Below are 24,630 nucleotides of genomic sequence, written 5' to 3'. Positions count from 1 at the left end.
ATGAGGCCAGACACGTCAGTCTAACCTGCCATTGCCTCCAGGGTCAAAGCAGTTTCAGTGTCAGAAAGAACACTTAGCACTGCAGACCATTGATGATCTTCACACCACTGGGCTAAGAGCCACCATCTTCAATCTGCTATCTCACACTCACTGCATCTCTGTTACTGTACTCACCTCTCACCAAAGTTCATGTTATACTACACTCATTATTGCCTGCAACATCTCTGCCATTCACTGTCACCCACCCCAACCGACAACACTACTATCAAGTTCTGAACAACAGTCATACTGGAATTAAAAAGTTAACTCTGTCTCTCGCTCTCTATAGGTGTTGCCGGACCATCTGTGTTTCTCCAGCCTTCCCTGTATTTGTTTTGGATTGCTGGCACCCACAACTACATACCCTCTGTGTTGCTTACTCACTCAGGACACTGTCTCACCTGCACCAAATACCACCAACTTCCATCTCCTTGAGGACCTGTCTCTTACATTCCAGGCAAGAAGCAGCACACTAGAAAGCAGAAGGAGTCAGGATCGGTGTCATGCTGCCCATGATTATAGAGTCATAGAGATGTACAGCACGGAAACAGACCCTTCGGTCCAACCTTTCCACGCCGACCAGATATCCCAACCCAATCTTGTCCCACCTGCCAGAACCCGGCCCATATCCCTCCAAACCCTTCCTATTCATATACCCATCCAAATGCCTCTTAAATGTTGCAATGAAACCAACCTCCACCACATCCTCTGGCAGCGCATTCCATACATGTACTACCCTCTGCGTGAAAAAGTTGCCCCTTAGGTTTCTTTTATATCTTTCCCCTCTCACCCGAAACCTATGACATCTAGATCTGGACTCCCCGACCCCAAGGAAAAGACTTTGTATATTTATCCTCTCCATGCCCCTCAATTTTGTAAACCTCTATACGGTCACCCCTCAGCCTCCGACAATCCAGAGAAAACAGCCCCAGCCTGTTCAATCTCTCCCTATAGCTCAAATCCTCCAACCCTGGCAACATGCTTGTAAATCTTTTCTGAACCCTTTCAAGTTTCACAACATCTTTCCAATAAGAAGGAGACCAGAATTACATGCAATATTCAAACAGTGGCCTAACCAATGTCCTGTACAGCCGCAACATGACCTCCCAACTCCTGTACTCAATACTCTGACCAATAAAGGAAAACATACCAAACGCCTTCTTCACTATCCTATCTACCTGCGACTCCATTTTCAAGGAGCTATGAACCTGCACTCCATGGTCTCTTTGTTCAGCAACACTCTCTAGGACCTTACCATTAAGTGTATAAGTCCTGCTGAGATTTGCTTTCCCAAAATGCAGCACCTCGCATTTATCTGGATTAAACTCCATCAGCCACTTCTCAGCCCATTGGCCCATCTGATCAAGATCCCGTTGTAATCTGAGGTAACCTTCTTCGCCGTCTACTACATCTCCAATTTTGGTGTCATCTGCAAACTTAATAACTATACCTTTTATGCTCACATCCAAATCATTTATATAAATACGAAAAGTAGTGGATGCAGCACCAATCCTTGTGGCACTCCACTGGTCACAGGCCTCCAGTCTGAAAAACAACCCTCCACCACCACCCTCTGTCTTCTACCTTTGAGCCAGTTCTGTATCCAAATGGCTAGTTCTCCCTGTATTCCAGGAGATCTAACCTTGCTAATCAGTCTCCCATGGGGAACCTTGTTGAACACCTTACTGAAGTCCATATAGATCACATCTACTGCTCTGTCCGCATCGATCATCTTTGTTACTTCTTCAAAAAAACTCAATCAAGTCTGTGAGACATGGTTTCCCATGCACAAAGCACAATGCACACTATCCATAATCAGTCCTTGCCTTTCCAAATACATGTACATCCTGTCCCTCAGGATTCCCTCCAATAACTTGCCCACCACTAAGGTCAGGCTCACCGGTCTATAGTTCCCTCACTTGTCTTTACTGCTCTTCTTAAACAGTGGCACCATGTTTGCCAACCTCCAGTCTTCCGGCGCCTCACCTGTGACGATCGATGATACAAATATCGCAGCAAGAGGCCCAGCAATCACTTCTCTAGCTTCCCACAGAGTTCTCGGTTACACCTGATCAGGTCCTGGGGATTTATCCACCTTTAACCATTTCAAGACATCCAGCACTTCCTCCTCTGTAATCTGAACATTTTGCAAGATGTCACCATCTATTTCCCTATAGTCTATATCTTTCACATCCTTTTCCACAGTAAATATGAATGCAAAATATTCATTTAGTATCTTCCCCCATTTTCTGTGGCTCCACACAAAGGCCACCTTGCTGATCTTTGAGGGGCCCTATTCCCTCCCTAGTTACCCTTTTGTCCTTACTATATTTGTAAAACCCCTTTGGATTCTCCTCAATTCTATTTGCCAAAGCTATCTCATGTCCCCGTTTTGCCCTCCTGATTTCCCTCTTAAGTATACTCCTACTTTCTTTATACTCTTCTAAGGATTCACTCGATCTATCCTGTCTATACCTGACATATGCTTCCTTCTTTTTCTTAACCAAACCCTCAATTTCTTTAGTCATCCAGCATTCCCTATACCTACCAGCCTTCCCTTTCACCCTGACAGGAATATACTTTCTCTGGATTCTTCTTATCTCATTTCTGAAGGCTTCCCATTTTACCAGCCATCCCTTTACCTGCGAACATCTGCCCCAATCAGCTTTCGTAAGTTCTTGCCTAATACCGTCAAAATTGGCCTTTCTCCAATTTAGAACTTCAACTTTTAGACCTGGTCTATCCTTTTCCATCACTATTTTAAAATTAATAGAATTATGGTCGCTGGCCCCAAAGTGCTCCCCCACTGACACCTCAGTCACCTGCCCTGCCTTATTTCCCAAGAGTAGGTCAAGTTTTGCACCTTCTCTAGCAGGTACATCCACATACTAAATCAGAAAATTGTCTTGTACACAATTAAGAAATTCTTCCCCATCTAAACCTTTAACACAATGGCAGTCCCAGTCGATGTTTGGAAAGTTAAAATCCCCTACCATAACCACCCTATTATTCTTACAGATAGCTGAGATCTCCTTACAAGTTTGTTTCTCAATTTTCCTCTGACTATTTGGGGGTCTATAATACAATCCCAATAAGGTGATCATCCCTTTCTTATTTCTCAGTTCCACCCAAATAACTTCCCTGGATGTATTTCCAGGAATATCCTCCCTCAGCACAGCTGTAACGCTATCCCTTATCAAAAATGCCACTCCCCCTCCTCTCTTGCCTCCCTTTCTATCCTTCCTGTAGCATTTGTATCCTGGAACATTAAGCTGCCAGTCCTGCCCATCCCTGAGCCATATTTCCGTAATTGCTATGATATCCCAGTCCCATGTTCCTAACCATGCCCTGAGTTCATTGCCTTCCCTGTTAGGCCCCTTGCATTGAAATGAATGCAGTTTAATTTATTAGTCCTACCTTGTCTCTGCCCGCCCTGACTATTTGACTCACTTCTCAACTGTACCAGTCTCAGGTTGATCTCTTTCCTCACTATCTCCCTGGGTCCCACCCCCCCAACTTACTAGTTTAAATCCTCTCAAGCAGTTCTAGCAAATTTCCCTGCCAGTATATTAGTCCCCATCCAATTTAGGTGCAATCCGTCCTTCTTGTACAGGTCACTTCTACCCCAAAAGAGATTCCGAAGATCCAAAAATGTGAATCCTTCTCCCATTCACCAGCTCCTCAGCCATGCATTCATCTGCTCTATCCTCCTATTCCTGCCCTCACTAGCTCATAGCACTGGGAGTAATCCAGATATTACTACCCTTGAGGACCTCCTTTTTAAATTTCTGCCTAACTTTCTGTAGTCTCCCTTCAGAGTCTCAACCTTTTCCCTTTCTATATCGTTGGTTCCAATGTGGACAATGACCTCCTGCTGGCCCCTCTCCCCGTGAGAACATTCTGCACCCTCTCTGAGGCATCCTTGATCCTGGCACCAGAGAAACAACACACCATTCTGCTTTTTCTCTGCTGGCCACAGAAACATCTGTCTGTACCTCGGATTACAGAATCCCCGAACACAATTGATCTCTTGGAAGCCGACATACCCCTCATTGCATTACAGCAACTTGGCTGTTCATGCTACGTTCCCCTGAGAATCCATCACCCCCTTCATTTTCCAAAACAGCATACCTGTTTGAAATGGGTATATCCATACAAGACTACTGCCCGAGGTGCCTACCTCTCTTACCCTTCCTGGAGTTAACCCATCTATGTGACTGTATCTGAGACTTCCCCCCCTTCCTGTAACCGCCATCCATCACATACTGTTGCAAATTCCTCATTGCTTCTATCTGTCTCTCCAACCGATCCACTCGATCTGATAAGATTCGCATCCAACAGCATTTATGGCAGATATAATCCGCAGTAACCCTTAAACTCTCTTTAAACTCCCACATCTGACAAGAAGTACATATCACTGCAAAGGCTATTTTTGCTCCTTCACAATCTACAGACCCAGAAAACAACACCATCTTATTCCTCAACAAAACACTGCACTAGGTTAAATTAAGAGCTACGGCTTATATTTTAAGTTTAATAAAGAGACTTATCTCCAAAATCATATCATCAAGAAAGAACCCACTGTACTCACTAATACAGCCTTTCTCTTGAACAGACTTAAAACAACAATTAACTTATTGATTCTGTGTTGTGAACTTCACCCAAACCGATTCCTCCAAGATTAGTTGTGAAATTCACTGTTTGTTAATTTTCCCAGATGCACTCCGATGTCCAGCGACACATGAATTCAAAAACAGCAAAGGCAATAACTGTGCAGGTTCTCTCTCCTGTAATGACCTCACCATGTGCTTCCTTTGTCTGTTCTTCTCCCTTTTAAAACTGCTGTTGTTTTGACTTTTTTTTCCAAAGTTCCAAAACAATGCAACAGCATACAAAACCGTAATTGCTGCCCCTGGAATTCGAGGAAATCACCTCCAGCACCTAAAATACCCCCAAAAAAATGGAGCAGCTCTTACAGCCAGAAATTTTTGCCGTCCTCCATCTTGGATTACCCAGAATCCATTTCCATGAGGACAGAATATTGACTCTATGACTGCCTGAAACAGGCTCTGGATTGGTATTGAGACTATCCTTATCTGATTGTGACCGGGATCCTCTGTGAGAAGGCTACATACCCCCTTGACTTGATTCACCTGAAACACAACATGAAAGTTATTTGCAGCAAGCGTAGAGTTAAACCGACCAAAAAGTCCACGGCCCATGCTCCTGATGGATCATTTGCATGACACGGTTGGTAAGATTGTAACCCTTGGGAAGTTAGGCTGATAGGAGAATGCTTAATACACAATAATGATCACTAATTGGGAATGTGCTGTTGCTCAGCAAAAATCTCGTCTTGCCACTTGAGAAAATTGTACCACTTGCAGTGATATGATCTGAATGTCAAGATGGGCCTCACTGAATATCTTACTTGATTCTGGTGCTCATCCTGTCATAGCCTCACATTGCTCAGAGCCTGTTAAGATTCTGCCAAAAATTGCAGTTCGAAGGAAACAAGGAACTCAAAGTAGGGTTTGCAGACAGAGCCTGAGCTCTCTCGACATGCGAGAGCACCAGCCCCCAAGGAAACTCAGCCTTTCAGGGTTGTTGCCAACAGCTGCAGCCTCCTCCTGAAACCAAAACCTCATACCAAGTGGAGCAGTGGGCGAGCATGGCATTGCTAGTGGCTATAAAGTTAACTATTGTTGGTTGTCCCTCTATAACACTGCATTTCTCTGTCTGCCCTTGCTGCTTTCTCTCGTTGCAAAAAAGAGAATGAGAACTAGGAGATGGGTCAGGGATTGTCACGGGGTTGGGAAAGATATCATTTGTGGAAGATGACCGTCAGGGATGAGAACATGAAGACTATCAGCACTGCTGCTCAGCTGGGAATGTGGAGGTGTGGCTGGAGAAAGAGTGGAAAGAGTTCAGCTACCAGATACGTTTATGAGGACTGCTATCAGTACTGAACCTGAACATGGATCATACTTCCCAAAGTTTCTACCTCCATTATATCGCATGCATTACTGAGTCCAAGTATAAATGACCGCACTCCTGCTGTGTACTGCATGTGCCACATGCAGCCACACCTGGCCTCTTTCACCCAGCTCTGGGTTAGATCAGCTCAAATCAGGTCCTGCAGCAGGACCTAAGAAATCAATATATCCTTCAGCTATTCAATCCTACCAGGGACCATTTCAACAGAAATCCTTCCTTTAACATATCCAATTGACAAGTCTGGAAGTGGGATGCTAATGCTGAGTTAATGAGCTACAGCAAAGTCTGCTTCAATTGTAAATGCATTCCTGAACCAGTTGACAATCTCCCGCACTGTAAAAGAGTTTGCTCTGTTAAGTTTCCACTCTCTCTCTCTCTGTAGAGGTTCTACAATATAGTTAATTAGGAAGTGCTATCGCGTACAGGCCCCATGCTGAAATGATGATCATAACAATAATTTATGTACATAGCAGCTTTCAACAACATGTTTTAAAGTTCTTCACAGGAATATTATAAGCAAAACTACTAATTAAATTACTGGCCAAAATCTGTCAAACGTCTGTGCAAAGCTGTAAGCACAAGAAATGGTACGCACCATTCCTTTCATGACATTCACAACATCAGAGTAACTAAGTTTCTCACAGAAATGAACCTCATTCCTTCTTGATTTCTTGGACTAAGTAATAAAAGAACTACTGAACATTTGAACATTATATAAACAAGAACAGAATGTTCAACATATTAAGTAACTCAACCATCTAAAAAGCAAATTACAGGAAGCTGCATTTGAGAAATCTCTGCTCAGTTTGACTTGGAGGACTACCTTCCTGGAGCAAAGCCATAGCTGAAACAGCTGGAAAGCCAGACAGCTGAGTTACTGTTGGCCTATTTGCAGGCATTAATTTGCCATTTATGTCTCAAACATTTAACTATTTCTCACCACTAAAACAGGATTTTCTTTTCATGGAAGAAAGCATTAAAATTGCAAATATTCTTCTTTTTAAGATACAAATACTCATGTTTTATTAAGCTGCTTGCCACTAAAGTGCTGACATTCATTGAGAGCACCTAAATTGAACTGTTACAGAATTTAAACACAGAACATGTAGCTAAAATAAAACCTTGAAGTTATCCTGTTTTGTGGAAGTGACAGATATTGTCTATGATTCTTTCAAAAAAAAAGCATGGCAACTTCTAAAACTGGATTTAGTTGTTCACAGACAACATAAGAAACAAATTCAACTCAAAACTACTTGCATTCCCTATTAAAACTATCCACGTTCAACAACTCTGAATTTAATCACTCCTTGCCCTATTACCTAGAAATATGATCACAACTAAATACTGTCCACATTACCGTTCTTTACAGAGAAAAAGAGAATTCTGCAATCTGCAACTTTTTAAAATTTAATTCCCAACGTATTAATGAGCTATATTCCTGAAGCTTTCCTTGGTCAAGAATGCCCTCAAAAGGAATTACGCCTCTGGTATTTTCCGGTTTTTAATCTTCAACCATCACCATTCTGTCTGATATATATTGATTTTCAAGTTTACAAATCCAACCTTTGTTGTGAACAAATTTTGTTTTATTGAACCTTTGACTGAATAAATCTGGCAAGTCACCATTTCCACATCAAACTGTTGTGAACAGATCTTCACAATGTGCTCCTACCTCTTTCAGTGAATTGGTTTTAATCCCCAAGGTGGACTTTTTTCTGTTTACATTCAATAATAATGGTGTCAGATTGTGGGAACTCGGAGTACTTCTGAACAGGATTGTTTAATCTCCTTCTTATCTGAAGTGTTGGCATTCTTTTCCTTACTTGCTGAAGATGCCAGTAAGGTAGCGTTTTCACATATAAGATCAGATTTCTAGGTCACCTTTTGTTAAGAGACACAAATTATGACTTGTTCAGGTAAGTTTTTGTATACTGAATAAAACAAAGCATACTTGAAAGCAAATGTATCCCAACACTTGCTGTTTACCATTTTAAGTACTTGAATACAGACGTTCATGGACATTTCTTTTCAGGCTCATGTCTGCAATACACATCTTTAAAAGAACTGTATCACATAAGCTCTATTGAATGCATTAATAAAAAAAGTATAATCTTTGTTTATTTCACATTAAATTACTGATAGCATGGTTGCACAAAGCTATCCCAATTTTATATGCAATAAGCTCACTTGATAGAACCCTGGAGAATGGCAGTTGCATCTAATATCAGTGCCTTGAATGTAAGACATTGATGCTCGTGAGCAGTATTGAGAAGGTCCACATTGTTGGAGGCACGGTCTGGCTGACCAGGTGTTAAAGTTACAGTCTGGCAGCAAAATTAAAGATTGATATTCCAGTCCAATAATTTTATGAAATCATTCAATGTACTTAACCACTTTGATCTGAACACTTCAAGGTTTGCAACAATCAAGAAGGCAGCTCACACCACTTTCTCCAGGGAAATTAGGAACAGGCAAGAAATGCAGCCCTCGACACTGGCACTCTCATTCCATGAACCAATTTAAAAAAAAAGGAGGGCTGATTAGGGACCACAAAAAGAATTTACGCATGGACCAGGAAATGAATACCTTGAAATACCTTTGTGTAGAAATCTGTGCTTACAGAGGATTGGTTGCCACAATGGGAATGTCACTGGACCAGCAACCCAGAGATCCAGCCTAATGTTCTGGCAGGTGGTTTCAAATTCCAACCTGGAAATTCTGAATTCAGTAAAATGTGGAATTAAGAACTGGTACAATGGTAGCTATTCCTGAAGAAGGGCTCATGCCCGAAGCGTCGATTCTCCTGCTCCTTGGATGCTGCCTGACCTGCTGCGCTTTTCCAGCAACACATTTTCAGCTCTGATCTCCAGTATCTGCAGTCCTCACTTTCTCTGAGAAGATTTTAACCGACTGCGAATCCTCTTGCAAGGATGCCTTCCTTGAAGAAGCTCTCTTCCTCCCTCTACAAGGATTTCAGTGAGTCCCTCTCTCAATGCACATCCCAGGTCATCTCCTCTGTCTTCAGCCATGTTCTCAAACAGACTCGCTACCACAGCCACATCTCCTTCCTCAGCATCTGTCTACAGAACCGACTGACCCCGCACAGACTCCGGACTACGTTCCGACCAACACAATTTGGACCCAACCAGGACAACCAGTACCTACAACAAATCCGAAGCCTCCAGCCACAGACCTCCCTCCGGATCCTCCGCTCCACGCTTGCAGCCATGCGCCGCTACCCACATTCCCTGCAATTAGACCTACCCCAGCTCAGGATAACACTCTCTCAGACCTGCAAAGGACCTCTACTGTTCTTCATCCACAGAAGAATCCATACACTAAACAAACAGTTCTTCCTAGCCATATCGGAAATTAAAGACAGTAAGTACCAAAAACTTTCATGTACTTACCCCCACACTCTGGGTTCCTCAACTGTTCCAGAATCTTCCATCAGCCTCCGAAATCAGTCAGGCACCATCAACCACGCGGCTGCTGCAGCGCCCGTGGCAGCAACCGCCACCGTGAACCACAACGTCACTTCCGCCCCCACCAACCTCGCAGCCTCCGTGATCGCCGCCCAGACAACCGCCTCCACGATCGCCAGGAAGACCATCGCTGACAGATTTGCGGGGTGCGCGGGGTCGACGGCTATCGGGAACAACACCATTTCTGCTGTCGCCACAGTCTCTTCCACCCCCTGGGTTGCCGTCGCCACAGCCACTTCCGCCTCCACCCCCCCCCCCCAGTGACATCACTAACCTGCACAACAACCATGCCACATGCGTCTCCGCCCCCATGCCAACCTCAGTCACCACACCTAACCCCGCCCTCACTCCGATCTCCATCCGCACACCTAACCCCGCCCCCACGCCGATCTCAGTCCTCACGCCTAACCCCACCCCCATGCCGATCTCCATCCCCACACTGAACCCCACCCCGCCCAATCTCCGTCCCCGCCCCGATTACCGCCCCCACGCCTAACCCCGCCCCCAATCCCAGCTCCAGCCCCACACTAGGTCCTAGCTCCCAGCCCTGCCGTATCTTCACCATCCCTCCAGAACTACCCCTCTCTGAGGATGAAAGATCAGTCCTCGGCAGAGGCCTCACCTTCATTCCCCTACGCTCTCGGATTAACAAGTTCAACACGCGGTGAGACATCAAACAATTCTTCCGCCGCCTTCGCCTCCGCGCCTACTTCTTCAACCAGGATTCTCGCCCACCCTCTGACAACCCCTTCTCCCACCCCCAACACACCCCATCTACCTGGACACCCCGTGCTGGCCTCTTACCTGCCCTCGATCTCTTCATAGCCAACTGCCGCTGCGACATTAATCGCCAACCTCTCCACCCCTCTCACCGACTCTAACTTCTCACCCTCGGAACGTGCAGCCCTCCACTCCCTCCGTTCCAACCCCAACCTCACTATCAAACCGGCAGACAAGGGAGGCACGGTAATAGTTTGGCGCACCGACCTTTACACAACTGAGGCTAAACGCCAGCTCGCGGACACCTCCTCCTACTGCCCCCTTGACCATGACCCCACCTTCCACCACCAAACCATCATCTCCCAGACCATCCATAACCTCATCACCTCAGGAGATCTCCCATCCACCGCCTCCAACCTCATAGTCCCACAACCCCGCACCGCCCGTTTCTACCTCCTGCCCAAAATCCACAAACCTGACTGCCCCGGCCGACCCATTGTCTCAGCCTGCTCCTGCCCCACCGAACCTAATTCCTGAAGAAGGGCTCATGCCCGAAACGTCGATTCTCCTGCTCCTTGGATGCTGCCTGACCTGCTGCACTTTCCCAGCAACACATTTTTAGCTATACAATCATCACATCATTGCCAACGGTCATAAAAACCCGTCCGGTTCACCAAATTCTTCAGACTGCTATCCATACATGGTCTGGCCTACATGCGACTGCAGACACACAGCAATGTGACTGCCTCTTAACCGCCTTCCAAAATGGCAACAAGAGCCAAGGGCAAAAGGATCGACAACAAATGCTGACTGTGCCTGCACCACTTATGTCTCATTCAAGAATTTTTTTTAAAAAGGATCATAGCAAAAAGAGATGATAGGTCAGACATCTGAAGGGTTTAAAATTAATAAGGTATTAGACCTTAGAACAGTATGGCACAGGAACAGGCTCTTCGGCCTATCACGTCTGCGCCGATTATGATGCCATCCAAAACAACCCCATCCTGTTCATGTATCTGTCTAAATGCCTCTTAAATGTTGCTATCATATCTGCTTCTACCTCTTCCCTTATATCCTTTGACAACCTTCCTCACCACCCACAAGTCTATCAACTTTCATTTGTCTTAAAACCTACTAATCAAACATCTTCATCCAAATTATTTATATATTTTGTATGTATATATTACTAACAAGAGAGGTCCCAGGAATGTTGCTTGTAGAACAGCACTAGTCTCAGACTTCCAGTCAGAAAAACATCCCTCCTTTACTACCCTCTGTCTTTCATGATCAAGCCAATTTTTTTATCCAACCTGCCATCTCATCATCGATACGATGTGACTTAATCTTCTGGACTAGCCTATCTTGTCAAATGCTTTAGGAAAGTCCACATAGACAACATCCACTCCCCAAGCTCATGAATCATCTTTGTCACTTCCTCAAAAACCTCAGTCAAATGTGTGAGCCAAGACCTCCCCCGCACAAAGCCATGGTGACTATCCCCAGTCTATTCTTTTCCAATTGTGAAGAAATATTATCCCTTAGAATCTTCTCCAATAATTTCCGTCCCATCGACGCAAGGCTATAATTTCCTAGATTATCCCTGTTGTACTACTCAGAGGAAGGAACATTGGCTATTTTCCAGTCTTCTGGGACCTCACCTAGGACTAAAGAGGATACAAAGATTGTTGTCAAGGCCCCAGCAATCTGCTCCCTTACCTCTCTCAGTATACTGGGATACATCTCATCAGACTCTGGGGACTTATCTATTTTCACGTTTCCCAGTGTATTGGAAAGATTGAAGTTGATAAGGCATTATGAGAGCAAGAGAAGCATCAAAAAATACAGTGGGAAGTCAGAGCATGAAATGCAGAGGAACTAGATAATTGCAAATATTACACCCTTGTTCAAAAATGGACATCAAGATAATGCCAGAGCAATTACAGATCAGTCAGCTGAACCTGGAATAGAGAAGCATCGCAAACTGATCAGTCAAAACAAAATTAATATTAATTTGATCAAATGCAGGTTGATTATGAAAAGACACACAAAAATGTTCTGTGAGGGTGCAAGGGGTGGGGAGAGAGTGTGAGGACACATGGGGAGAGGGGTGAGGGGAGGATGTTCCCGATGTCTACCCCACTATTCTGGGTCCAGTTCCCCATTCTCCCTCTCCAACGTCCTTCCTCTCACTTCTAAGTCCCAATCGGCTGCATTCCCTCAAAGCCATTCAAATTTAAGCAACACATAGTGTGCATGAGCTGGTGTCAGTAAATGCAGTCAAATTTTAAAGGCACAAAGCTTAAACATATCCCTGTGTTTGCACAGAACAGGTTCTTATGTGTTTGAATGTATGCCATTGTAGCAAGTGTAAATGAGCTACATTACAATTTCCACTCATTCTCTTAAATTGGTTGTTAGCATAGTTATTAGCACACTCAGAATTGTTAATCAAACGCTGCCAATTGCGCAAACATCGATCACTAGATGTTTTATATTGTGCCAACATGGATTGGTTGAATAGTGTGTATTCCACCTATTATGAAAAGAAAAAACAGATTGCTATGATAAACAGATTTGTGAAAGGAGTAGACAGGGCTTTAAGCAATTATTCTAAAGGCTTTTCTTTCACCTTGTTTTGACTTCCATTATTTTAAGCTTTTGGTACATGGTTTGTCTCTTCATTCAATTGCAATGTGGACCAGACAGACCTTTTTTAAAAACAATACAAAAGTTTAGTAAATGTAGCAGTGCATAAATTCCATAGTCTGTACGTAATGTTAAAATGTTTCAAACACAGTCACAGCAGAATTCACATAATGTTCATTCCATGGAAAGCACCCCAGGTAGATTTCTTTTTGGAAAAGTCATTAACAAAATAATAGCAAATTCCACATGCCTCAGCAACGCAAAACAATTTTTCAAGGTCGAACTTCAGCTTGTATTTGTGAACTGAGAGATTAATAGCATTGGTTTTAACCTTTGAACACAATCAACAAGAAAAATGAATATATTTCTTAATCATATCCTTTATATGAAATGATAATACGAGATAACTTACTCTGCATTCCTTGGTATCGCAAAATAGCTTGACTTAGTGTTACTTAGTTTAGGAGAACATTAGGCAATAGGAATGGTTCTGCATTCAATTTTCTTCTTTGTTTAGGCAACTGCCCATCATAGAACTACAAAATTGTTACACACAAAGGCTATTTTGCTCATCATATCTGCACGGCTCTCCAAATGAACACCATGATGTGGTGCAGATATCCTGCTTTTCCCCACACATTATTTAACTTAAAACAATCATACAATGCTCTCAAGAATACCTCAACTGAACCCATCTTTCTCATTCCAGTCAAAAGCCACTTGGGTAGAAAATGTTTTTTCTCACATTATATACACTTCTTTTGAAAATCACTTTAAGTATCTGCCTTCTCATTCTTGATCCTTTCTACAAGTAGGAACAGTTTCTCCCTATCTACTCTGTCCAACTCATTCTGATTGTGAAAGCGTTTCACAGATCTCCTTGGAGTCGTCTTCTCTCTAAGTAAAACAGTCCCAAACGCTCCAATCTATTCTCGGATCTAAAGCATCTCACAGCACTGGAACCATTCTCAAAATCTCTTCTACACTCTCTCCAACGTGCTTACATCCTTCCTGTACTGTGGGGCCATAACCATATATAATACTCCAATTGTGGTCTAACAAGCATCTTATAGAAATGCAATATCACCTCCTTGTTCTAATATTTTATGCCCCTATTAATAAAGCCCAGGTTCCTTTAAGCTTTATTAACTGCTCTCTCCACCTACCCTGCTACCTCCTTTGATCTGTGAATACACTGAAGTGTATTACTCACTTTGCAAACAGCCAGCAACATGAATTACTCCTGTAGTTCTTTAACACTGTATCCCATATATTTATGCTGTCTGTCTGCATCCTTCCAACAAAAATGCAACGCTGACACTGCATTCACTCCCCACTGAACTTCATCTGCCACATATCTGCCCACTGTATCAACTCGTTAATGTCCTTTTGATTAATACGACCAGGAAAGGATCCTAATCCTGCCCCCGGCAACTCCACTACAAACCTCTTCGAATCTAAAATAAATTCATTGGCCATTTAAATTCATTGGCCATTATTTTCTGCTTCCTATCACTCAGCTCACACCAATCTGTGTCTCCACGCAAACAAAACACAGGTATGTTCAACAATTGGCAGTGCAATTAGCAAAATTCGAAATATGTTATTGGACAATTCATTTTTACTTGTCTAAATGTTCAGAGTTTCAGTCAGACAAACTACCTAACTCACTTCATTCATTACTGAAGCAACAAGCTGCTTACTTTGAGAAGTAAATTCTGCCTCAGCAGTTCATCTAAAGCTCTTTTGGCCACATCAGTGCTATCAACCATGGCTCAGTAGCAGCATTCTCATCTTAGTTTCAAGTTTCACTCCAGGGTTCTGAATATGCAATCCAGACTGCCAGTTTGTCATAGTACTAAGAAGTGTTCCATTAGCTGCCTTTCAGATAAGATGTCAAACCAAGGTTCCATTTGCCTTCTCAGATAGATGGCAATGATCACAAAGCATTACTTTTGAACAAGTTCTTGCTGATGTCTTGGTCGCTATTTATTCCTCAACCATTATCATAAAAACAAGTTATCTAATATGCTATGCCATCGCTACTTGTCAGAACTCACTGCACAAATATTACTTGATGTATATTCCAAATTACAACAGTAAATACCCTTTAAAAGTATATTATTGGCACAGAGGTTTGGAAATACCCAGGTGATTAAAGGTACAACATAAAATCAAAGTTCTTCCTGCGAAGAGGTGTAAAAAGCCAATGTGTCAAATTTCCTATCGATCCATTATTAAAATAGTCACCTTTTATTCTGACTTACCTTTGACTCGCATTTCTTGTGACACGCGTATTTGCAAACTGGAAAAGAATAATGAAAACAAATTAAATACAGTAGTTGATAGTAGAAGCTATTTCCTTCAAAATTAACTCCTCGCTGAAATTCTAAAAGCTGTTGGGGCTGTTTGTGGCTCTTTCAATTATCAACCCCAACCTCCTTTTTTTAAAAAAGTTGGAAGGCTTTCAAGCAGATAAAGTGCATTTTGGTAACTTTTGTTTTGCATTCCATACTTTGATGTATCAAGACACCTTCAAATAACTATTTTCAATCTAATATAATGGAACTGGATGGGAGTAAAGGCATGTAAATGTTGAGAACTGAAATACATTGTGCCTTAAAATTATGAACAGAAATGGTATTGTATGGTTAAAATTTTACAAAGGCAACTGGATGTTCAGAATTAAAATGTCACTGTTTCCCAGTTGCAAAGGACACATATCATTCCATGTGAATTTTTGCCAGTTTCTGCTTTTCAGCCATTCAATTTTTTTTTCAATCACACAATGGATAGTGTTTGCATGCTTATTGATGGCAAAACTAAGAACTAACTGATCAATGATTATGTTACAATTATTAAGTCCTTAGAAAGAAAGTCTTTTTCATTGTTTAATGAAGTTTTTAGCTGCCATAATACCTATTACTAACTTAAACAAAAAAGACAGAATTGTCATGAAAAACTATCTTTTTAGTTGTGCCATAAAACATAACTAAAAATAAGAAAAAGTGGTCAAATTTCAAAAACTTGAACAAATTACTGCCGAGCAATCACACCTCCTTTTTGATTACTCCTGATTTCTGCTCTTTCAAGTGCTTCTCTGAAAGTTGCAATTACTGGATGGTTATAACAATTTACTTATGGCAAAGTCTTAACAGCCACTTAGATTAGTTCAGGTTACGAGCAGGGAAACGAGGTGAAACATAGGGTTTTCCATTATACAGGTGAATTTGCTTTCAACTCACTTCCACAGCCTTAAATGGTGACTTTGAGACAACAGTACTCAATGGGCTATTGAGCTCTAGTCATGCTACTAACTTGACAAGGAATAAGCAACTCCCTTATTTATTATAATGGAGAACCTTGCGGCACAGTGGTTAGCACTGCTGCTTCATAGTGCCAGAGACCTGGGTTCAATTCCCGCCACAGGCAACTGTCTGTGTGGAGTTTGCACATTCTCCCCGTGTCCTCTTGGGTTTCCTCCAGGTGCTCCGGTTTCCTCCAACAGTCCAGAAATGTGCAGGTTATAGGTGAATTGGCCATGCTAAATTGCCCAGAGTGTTAGGTGTAGGGGAATGGATCTGGGTGGATTGCTCTTTGGAGGGTCGGTGTGGACTTGTTGGGCCGAATGGCCTGTTTCCACACTGTAAGTAATCTAATCTATCCTAGGGCAGAAAGTGATGCAGATCCTTACTGAATAAGAAGAATTGCAAATTTTAACATTTTTTCTTTGTTCTTCTGCCGTTATGTTTTATTTTTCTTTGTTTTAAGATGGCGGACAGTGGCAACACTATACAACAACACTTTTCACCATATTTTGTAACAAAATACATGTGACAATAAATAAATAAAATCAAAATGTTCAAAGATGTTATCACACACCTCTGGTGCATATGGGATTTGAACCCTGGCTTTCTGGCTCACAGGTAGGGACACTACCACTGCAGCACAAGAACAATGAGCTATAGAGTTTTGTATAAAATTATGGAATGAATTATCAAGTGTAAACTGGAAGATTACACAGTGAGTAATCATTTCATAAGTAGCCAGAAACATGAATTCATAAGTGGAAGACTCTGTCAGGCAAATCCTTTTGAAGTGTTTGAAGAACTGACATCCCAAATGAAATGCAGGAGACTTCGACCTCCGAAGAACATTGGATAGAATTCAACAGAGGATTATTGATAAAATTCAAATTCAGGGTTCATTGTGGATTCTGATACTAAGTTGATCAAGATTTGAAAGCAGTATTTGGGGAGAGGGCATTCAGTGTTGAGACAAGGAGAATTTTTAATTTTCAATGAGAGTTTGCAGTTTGACACATTGCAAACTGGAGTACAAATGGGCAGGACATATGCTTGAAAGAGAAGGTCAAAGATACTTAGCAGTTTCAGGAGATCTGACACTTAATACTCCAAACAATGCAGAGCAGCAAGAAAGGAAGAAAAGAAAGTCAACAGCACTATGTATTCTACAGCTGAAATAATGAAATACAAGTCACAGTCAAGCTGAAGATATCCCAAGTTAGGTGTCACCTCGAGTGTCACATTCATTTCAATCACGTTCAAGTGTTGGAGACAGTCCAAAGAACTATGGGCTGATTTTATCTTTCAGAATTCTTAATTAGATGGAAAAATGAAGACAACTTGGACTTTTCAGCCTTGAAATGTTGCAACTTACAATGTAGAGCAGATGACAGTCAAAAAATTGGAAGATTAATCTGAAAGTTGAGCGGGACAAGGAGCAACAGGGTCAAATTAGTCAAAGGATATTTTTCTCATGCTAAATGCTTAATGCATAAAGACTCTTTCTGATGATGTGCAATATATATTGTCAGTCCATTTCCAACAGACATTCTATTTTCAAAAAGAAGTGTATGATACACATCGGTGTTTATGTGGGAGCCAAACACAACTATCCCACTGAATCAAAGTGAAAACAGTCGACAAATATTTAAGGTTTATCATTTGACTTAATATCCATGACTTCCATTGAACAAAAATGAATTTTAAAAGGACACAGCTGATCTAAAAATGACTGCTCTGATAACAGGATAAATCCAGACAACCCAAATGAATTGTATGAAACTAGCGACCTTCGAATGACCATTTTTAACCAGAGACACTGAAACTGTTTGAAACACAGAAAACAGGAACAGATGTAGGCCACTCTGCCCTTTGCACCTGCTTCACCACTCAACGTGATCATGACTGACCACCTACTCAGTAAACAGATCCTGCTTCCACCCCATACACTTTGATGTCTTCAGCCCCAAGACTTGTATTCTCCTTCACTTTTGGTGTGATTAGCTAAGTTTAATTATTATAGCTGTATGTTTCAAAATTCATTTCCAAAAACTGTTACAACTGAATGAGAGGAAGACACAGAACAGCTAAGGAAAATGCCAGGAACTTGTTCCGCAGTTGGCCTGTCTCTATGATGAATCTCAGAGAACACTGGGATGCTTTTACCTTGGGCCCTGCTGGTTCATTGCACAAGAGCAGGTTACCCCATCCACAGGCAGAGTGGGGACAAATCCAGTGGTGACTGGTTCCAAATGGTCACAATCGCAGGTGCACCAAGTGAACACAGACAAAAGAATTAGGAGCAGCAGAGGAGCCTGTTCTACGATTCAATAAGAACATGGCTGATCTGTTTGAGTCTCAACTTCCATTTTCTGTCCTCAAAGGGTGACCCTTAATTTTGAAACAGTGCTCCCTGGTTCTGGACTGACCACCAAGAGGAAACACCTTTTCTGCATCCACCTTCAAGATCATTCAGGATATAACACTTCAATGAAGTCACTCCTCACTCTTCTAAATTCCAGTGGAAACAAGCTCAGCCTGTTCTGACCTATCCTCGTAAGAGGATGTGCTCATTCCAACTTACTGCAATCCAGTAAATATGCTCAGAACTACCAGCAATACACTTACATTCTTCCTTCAATAAGGACACCAAAATTGCACATAGTAGTTGAGATATAGTTTCACCAATGCCCTGTATAACTGAGGTCCTAATAGACTGACTGATTATATGTAGGTAAAAACAATGACTACAGATGCTGAAAATCAAATACTGGATTAGTGGTGCTGGAAGAGCACAGCAGTTCAGGCAGCATCCAACGAGCAGCGAAATCAACGTTTCGGGCAAAAGCCCTTCATCGGGTATTCTAACTTCTGGTGACTCTTACCTGCAAATATGGATAGGTACGTACTCCTCTTCAATTCCCTTTATGAGCACCACTGGACTTACTGCATTCTCTAAGAGGAAGTTCAAGTTAGCTGGTCCTGATACCCTTCCAAATCACAGCAGGCCCGCTCACCTCACTCTGGGAACTGTGGCCAACCTTTCTTCAGATGCAAAATCCCAGTAACTCTCAAAGATTAATTTAACCTCATGCACATCCTCAGGAGTGCCTTTACAGGGTTTCACAGCTGCAGCCAGAGCCATAGCCTGGTCTACTATGCTTTCTGACGATCACCAGACATACATGCCCCAATAAATCCTGCAGCATTTCCCGGAGCCTCCAACAGTTGGCCCAAATATGCCCTTACCGTTTGCTAGTGAAATGACAGAGGCTTGTCTGGCCCCACTTTTCATTGCAAAACCATCCCTTCTGCCCTGAGGAGGTTAAAAATCACCCAATACCAGGTTATCGTCCAAGACGTTTATTTGGAAGCACGAGCTTTTGGAGCGCTGCTCCTTCATCAGGTGGTTGATGAGGTTCAGATCCTGCTCATAGAATTTATAGCCAAAGGAGTCCAGTGTCATGGAGATGTGATATAGTAAATAATCTGAGACGAAAACTTCCATCTTTATGATGGGATATGCTGGTTTCTGTTCTTTGATATATAAATCCCATAACTTCTTTTAAATTATGGAGTGAATTTTTTTTGCAGAATTACATTTTATTTTGCACAAAAACCGCATGAATCCATGTAAAAATGACACAGAGGGTTTGTCAGTCTGACACAGCATTGGGACACAGACAGACTTCATGCCTGTTGTTTAAAAACCTGAGCTACCTTGAGAATGATTTGGAGATGCCAGTGTTGGACTGAGGTGTACAAAGTTAAAAATCACACTACACCAGGTTACAGTCCAACAGGTTTATTTGGGAGTACTAGCTTTCGGAGCGCTGCTCCTTCATCAGGTGGTTGTGGAGAATGGCTCTCAAAACCAATCACAACACTGTCATCAAACCAGCAAATAGAGAAGGAGCCATCGTCATTTAGAATAGAACAGATTACTGAAAGGAATTGTACCGACGACTGAACAACCAGGCACACTACAGGCAACGACCGACCGATCTGACCAAACAGCACACCCGTGAACTAAACACATTGATCAGGACTTTGAATCCAGTTCTTCAGAGTTCCCTATGCACACTCATCCCATGTAATGCTCATATAGGCGACTTCTACTGCCTTCCGAAGATACACAAAGCCAATACACCAGGACGTCCCATCAAACCTGTGTGAGAACCTCTCTGGCTATGTCAAAGGCATCTTGAAACCATTGTACAGGGGAACCCCAGCTTCTGTCACGACACTGCAGATTTCTTACAGAAACTCAGCACCCACAGACCAATCAAACCAAGAACATTCCTCGTCACAATGGACGTTTCAGTGTTCTACAGCAGCATTCCCCACAATGACGGCATGACGGTAACAGCCTCAGAGCTCAACACCAACAACTGCCAATCTCAGAGCACTATCCGACACCTCAAAGAACATAGAACACCTAGAACATAGAATATTACAGCGCAGTACAAGCCCTTTGGCCCTCGATGTCGCACCAACCGGTCATACCAATCTGAGACCCATCTAACCTACACTATTCCATGTACGTCCATATGCTTAACCAATGACAACTTAAATGTTCTTAAAGTTGGCGAATCTACTACCGTTACAGGCAAAGCATTCCGTACCCTTACTACTCTCTGAGTAAAGAAACTACCTCTGACATCTGTCCTATATCTATCACCCCTCAATTTAAAGCTATGCCCCCTCGTGCTCGCCGTTACCATACTTGGAAAAAGGGTGGACAGGGAGAGCCTATCTAACCCTCTGATTATCTTATATGTCTCTATTAAGTCACCTCTCAACCTTCTTCTCTCCAATGAAAACAGCCTCAAGCCCCTCAGCCTTTCCTCATAAGACCTTCCCTCCATACTAGGCAACACCTAGTAAATCTCCTCTGCACCCTTCCCAAAGCTTCCACATCCTTCTTATAATGCGGTGACCAGAACTGAACACAACACCCCAAGTGTAGTCGCACCAGAGTTTTGTACAGCTGCAGCATAACCTCATGGTTCCAGAACTCGATCCCTATATTAATATAAGCTAAAACACTGTATGCCTTCTTAACAACCCTGTCAGCCTGGGTGGCAACTTTCAAGGATCTATGTACCTGGACACCGCGATCTCTCTGCTCATCTACACTACCAAGAATCTTACCATTAGCCCAGTACTTTGCATTCCTGTTACTCCAACCAAAGTGAATCACCTCACACTTGTCCGCATTTACCTCCATTCGCCACCTCTCAGCCCAGCTCTGCAGCTTATCCAAGTCTCTCTGTAACCTACAACATCCTTCGTCACTATCCACAACTCCACCGACCTTTGTGTCATCTGCAAATTTAATAACCCACCCTTCTATGCCCTCATCCAAGTCGTTTATAAAAATGACGAACAGCAGTGGACCCAACATCGACCCTTGCGGTACACCACTGGTAACTGGACTCCAGTATGAACATTTCCCATCAACCACCACCCTCTGTCTTCTTTCAGCAAGCCAATTACAGATCCAAACTGCTATGTCTCCCACAACCCCATTCTTCCGCATTGTGTACAATAGCCTACTGTGGGGAACCTTATCGAATGCCTTGCTGAAATCCATATACACCACATCAACCGGCTTACTCTCATCTACCTGTTTGGTCACCTTCTCAAAAGAACTCAATAAGGTTTGTGAGGCACGACCTACCCTCCACAAAACCATGCTGACTATCGCTAATCAAATTATTCTTTGCCAGATGATTATAAATCCTATCTCTTATAACTTTTTCCAACACTTCACCAACAACTGAAGTAAGGCTCACTGGTCTATAATTACCAGGGTTGTCTCTACTCCCCTTCTTGAACAGTGGAACCACATCTGCTTTATTCTCGATCACATCTTCACCTTTGACAGCCAGCTCTTCATCCAGACACATGGAACAGCCATGGGGACCAAATTTGCACCCCAACATGCCAAAATTTTCATGCACAGGTTTGAACAAGACTTCTTCTCTACACAGGACCTCCAACCAACATTATACACCAGGTACATTGACGATATTTTCTTCCTCCAGACCCGTGGAGAGGAGTCACTGAAAAAACTACACAGTGATATAAAAATGTTGCATCCCACCAAACTCACCATGGAGTGCTCACTACTATCTGTCTCATTCTTGGACACATGCACCTCCATCAAGGGCAGGCACCTCAGCACCACACTCTACCGCAAACCCACAGATAACCTCACGATGCTATATTTCTCCAGATTCCACCTGAAACATATTAATACAGCCATCACCTATGGACAAGTCTTAGGCATACACAGAATCTGTTCAGACAAGGAAGAACATGATGGGCACTTGGAAGTACTCAGTGATGCCCTCATAAGAACGGGGTATGATGCTCAACTCATCGACCACCGGTTCTGACATGCCACAGCAAGAAACCGTAATGACCTCCTCAGGAGACAGACATGAGCTGCAACCGACAGGCTACCCTTCGTTGTCCAGTACTCCCCAGGAGCCGAAAAACTACGCCATGTTCTTCGCAGCTGCAACTCGTTATCAATGAGGATGAGCACCTCACCAAGACCTTCCCCACACCTCCACTGCTCGCCTTTAAACGACCACCAAACCTCAAACAGATCATTGTTCACAGCAAGCTGCCCGGCTTTCAGGACGATGCAATACAACCTTGTGACAGTAGACGCTGAAGACGTGTCAGAATGTCGACACGGATACCACCATTACGCGTGGGGACACCTCCCACCATGTATGTGGCAGGTACTCATGTAACTCAGCCAACGTTGTCTATCGCATACCCTGCAGGCAAGGATGCCCTGAAGCATGGTACATTGACAAGACCAAACAGAGGCTATGGCAATGGATGAATGGACAATCAACAGACAGGAGTGTTCCCTCCCAGACGGAGAACACTTCAGCAGTCCAGGACATTCGACCTCGGAACTTCGGGTGACCGCCCTCCAAGGTGGACTTCGGGACAGGCAACAATGCAAAGTAGCCGAGCAGAGGCCGATAGCCAAGTATGGTACCCATGAGGATGGTCTCAACTGGGACCTTGGGTTCATGTCACACGACAGGTGATCCCATTGCACTATGGACACACACACACACACCCCCTCTCACAGACTCTCATAAACCACCACCCCCACCCCCCATATGCACACATACGCATATAAGTTTGTGGGGTAAATTTGTACTTGCAAAATTACATTTTACTTTGCTCAAAAACCTCATGAATCCATGTAAAATTCTGTAAATCCGTGTTTTAGATTAGAATCAGTCTGACCATTGTGACACAGACAGCCTCACAGGGAGTTAACACCTTCAGTATCTTATCTGGGCCAACATAACACTAATTGTTGAAGTGCACTTGAGAATGTCACTTTTAAAAAAGGTTTTGTGATTTATGTACGAAAGAACTGAAACCAACACGGTCATTCTAAAAGATGAGAGACTTAACAAACAATCCAGGTCTTTTCAATATATAATTTCAATACATCACACTGGAAACTTTTGCTATAAATTCTTTGCCTTACAATCTTATTCTCTACAATCCCCTGAAGGAGCAGCGCTCCGAAAGCTAGTGCATCCAAATAATTCTGTTAGACTATAACATGGTGTTGTGTGATTTTTGTCTTGAGAATGTAATTTTAAAGAAGTTCTGGGACTTAAATATCAAAAAACAGAAACCATTACAAACTAAGATTGTTTACTGTATCACATCTCCATGACATGACTCCTTTGGTTATAAATTCTGTGAGCATGATCTTAACCTCCACAACCATGTGACGAAGGAGCAGTGCTCTGAAAGCTAGTGCTTCCAAATAAACCTGTTGGACTATAACCTGGCATTGTGTGATTTTTAACTTTGTACACCCGAGGCCAACACCAGTATCTCCAAATCATGTCCTGAGGAGAGCTCATAACATTTTCCTCTCTCTCAGGGGTGTTCACTTTCTTATCATTCTCCCTGAATTTCCAGTTGACGGGTGGCAACGGAAGGTTTTTTTTAATATAAAAACAGGGATTCACTAAACAGTTCACAACGATTAGCCAAGCATGGCTGCCTGCCTTGTCACTCTTTCTCTAGACCCAATCATATTGGTGCTTTAAACTCCTCAAGCAGAATTATTACATGGAGACTTTGGCATAAGTGACCATAATCACTGGTCAAAAGTAAATTGTTCAAGGCTTTCAAATTACATGTCTGTCTGGTAAGACCATTTGAGGGCAGGGGGAATGGAGTGAGAATTCTTTCTGGCACACCTCTGGCAGTAACTGGTATGTACCTAAGATAATGCTGTTTACCTTTTTACATACTCAGTGATATTTTTCTCAAACAAGAGGGAATAAACTTCATGAGCCTTCCTCAAAAGCTTATTCTGCATTAATAAGGGCCAATGCTGGACTGACCACTTGAGCTACTGCCTGACCTACTCG

General features: G+C 42.8%; 1 protein-coding gene across 3 annotated transcripts in view; it reads right to left on the bottom strand.

Annotated features, from left to right (window-relative positions):
• Positions 1 to 24,630, bottom strand: part of LOC140480585 (tensin-3-like) — a 426,853-nt gene that overhangs the window by 229,796 nt on the left and 172,427 nt on the right. For all 3 annotated transcript variants that reach the window (XM_072575634.1, XM_072575635.1, XM_072575636.1), the window contains one exon: positions 15,155 to 15,192. In XM_072575634.1, coding sequence (XP_072431735.1) covers positions 15,155 to 15,192 — 38 coding nt within the window. The remainder of the gene's footprint in view (positions 1 to 15,154; positions 15,193 to 24,630) is intronic.

Source organism: Chiloscyllium punctatum, chromosome 8, assembly GCF_047496795.1.
Source record: "Chiloscyllium punctatum isolate Juve2018m chromosome 8, sChiPun1.3, whole genome shotgun sequence".
NCBI classification, from domain to species: Eukaryota; Metazoa; Chordata; class Chondrichthyes; order Orectolobiformes; family Hemiscylliidae; genus Chiloscyllium; species Chiloscyllium punctatum.
Note: the sequence above shows the minus strand (reverse complement) of the source record. Positions and strands in the feature narration are given on the sequence as shown.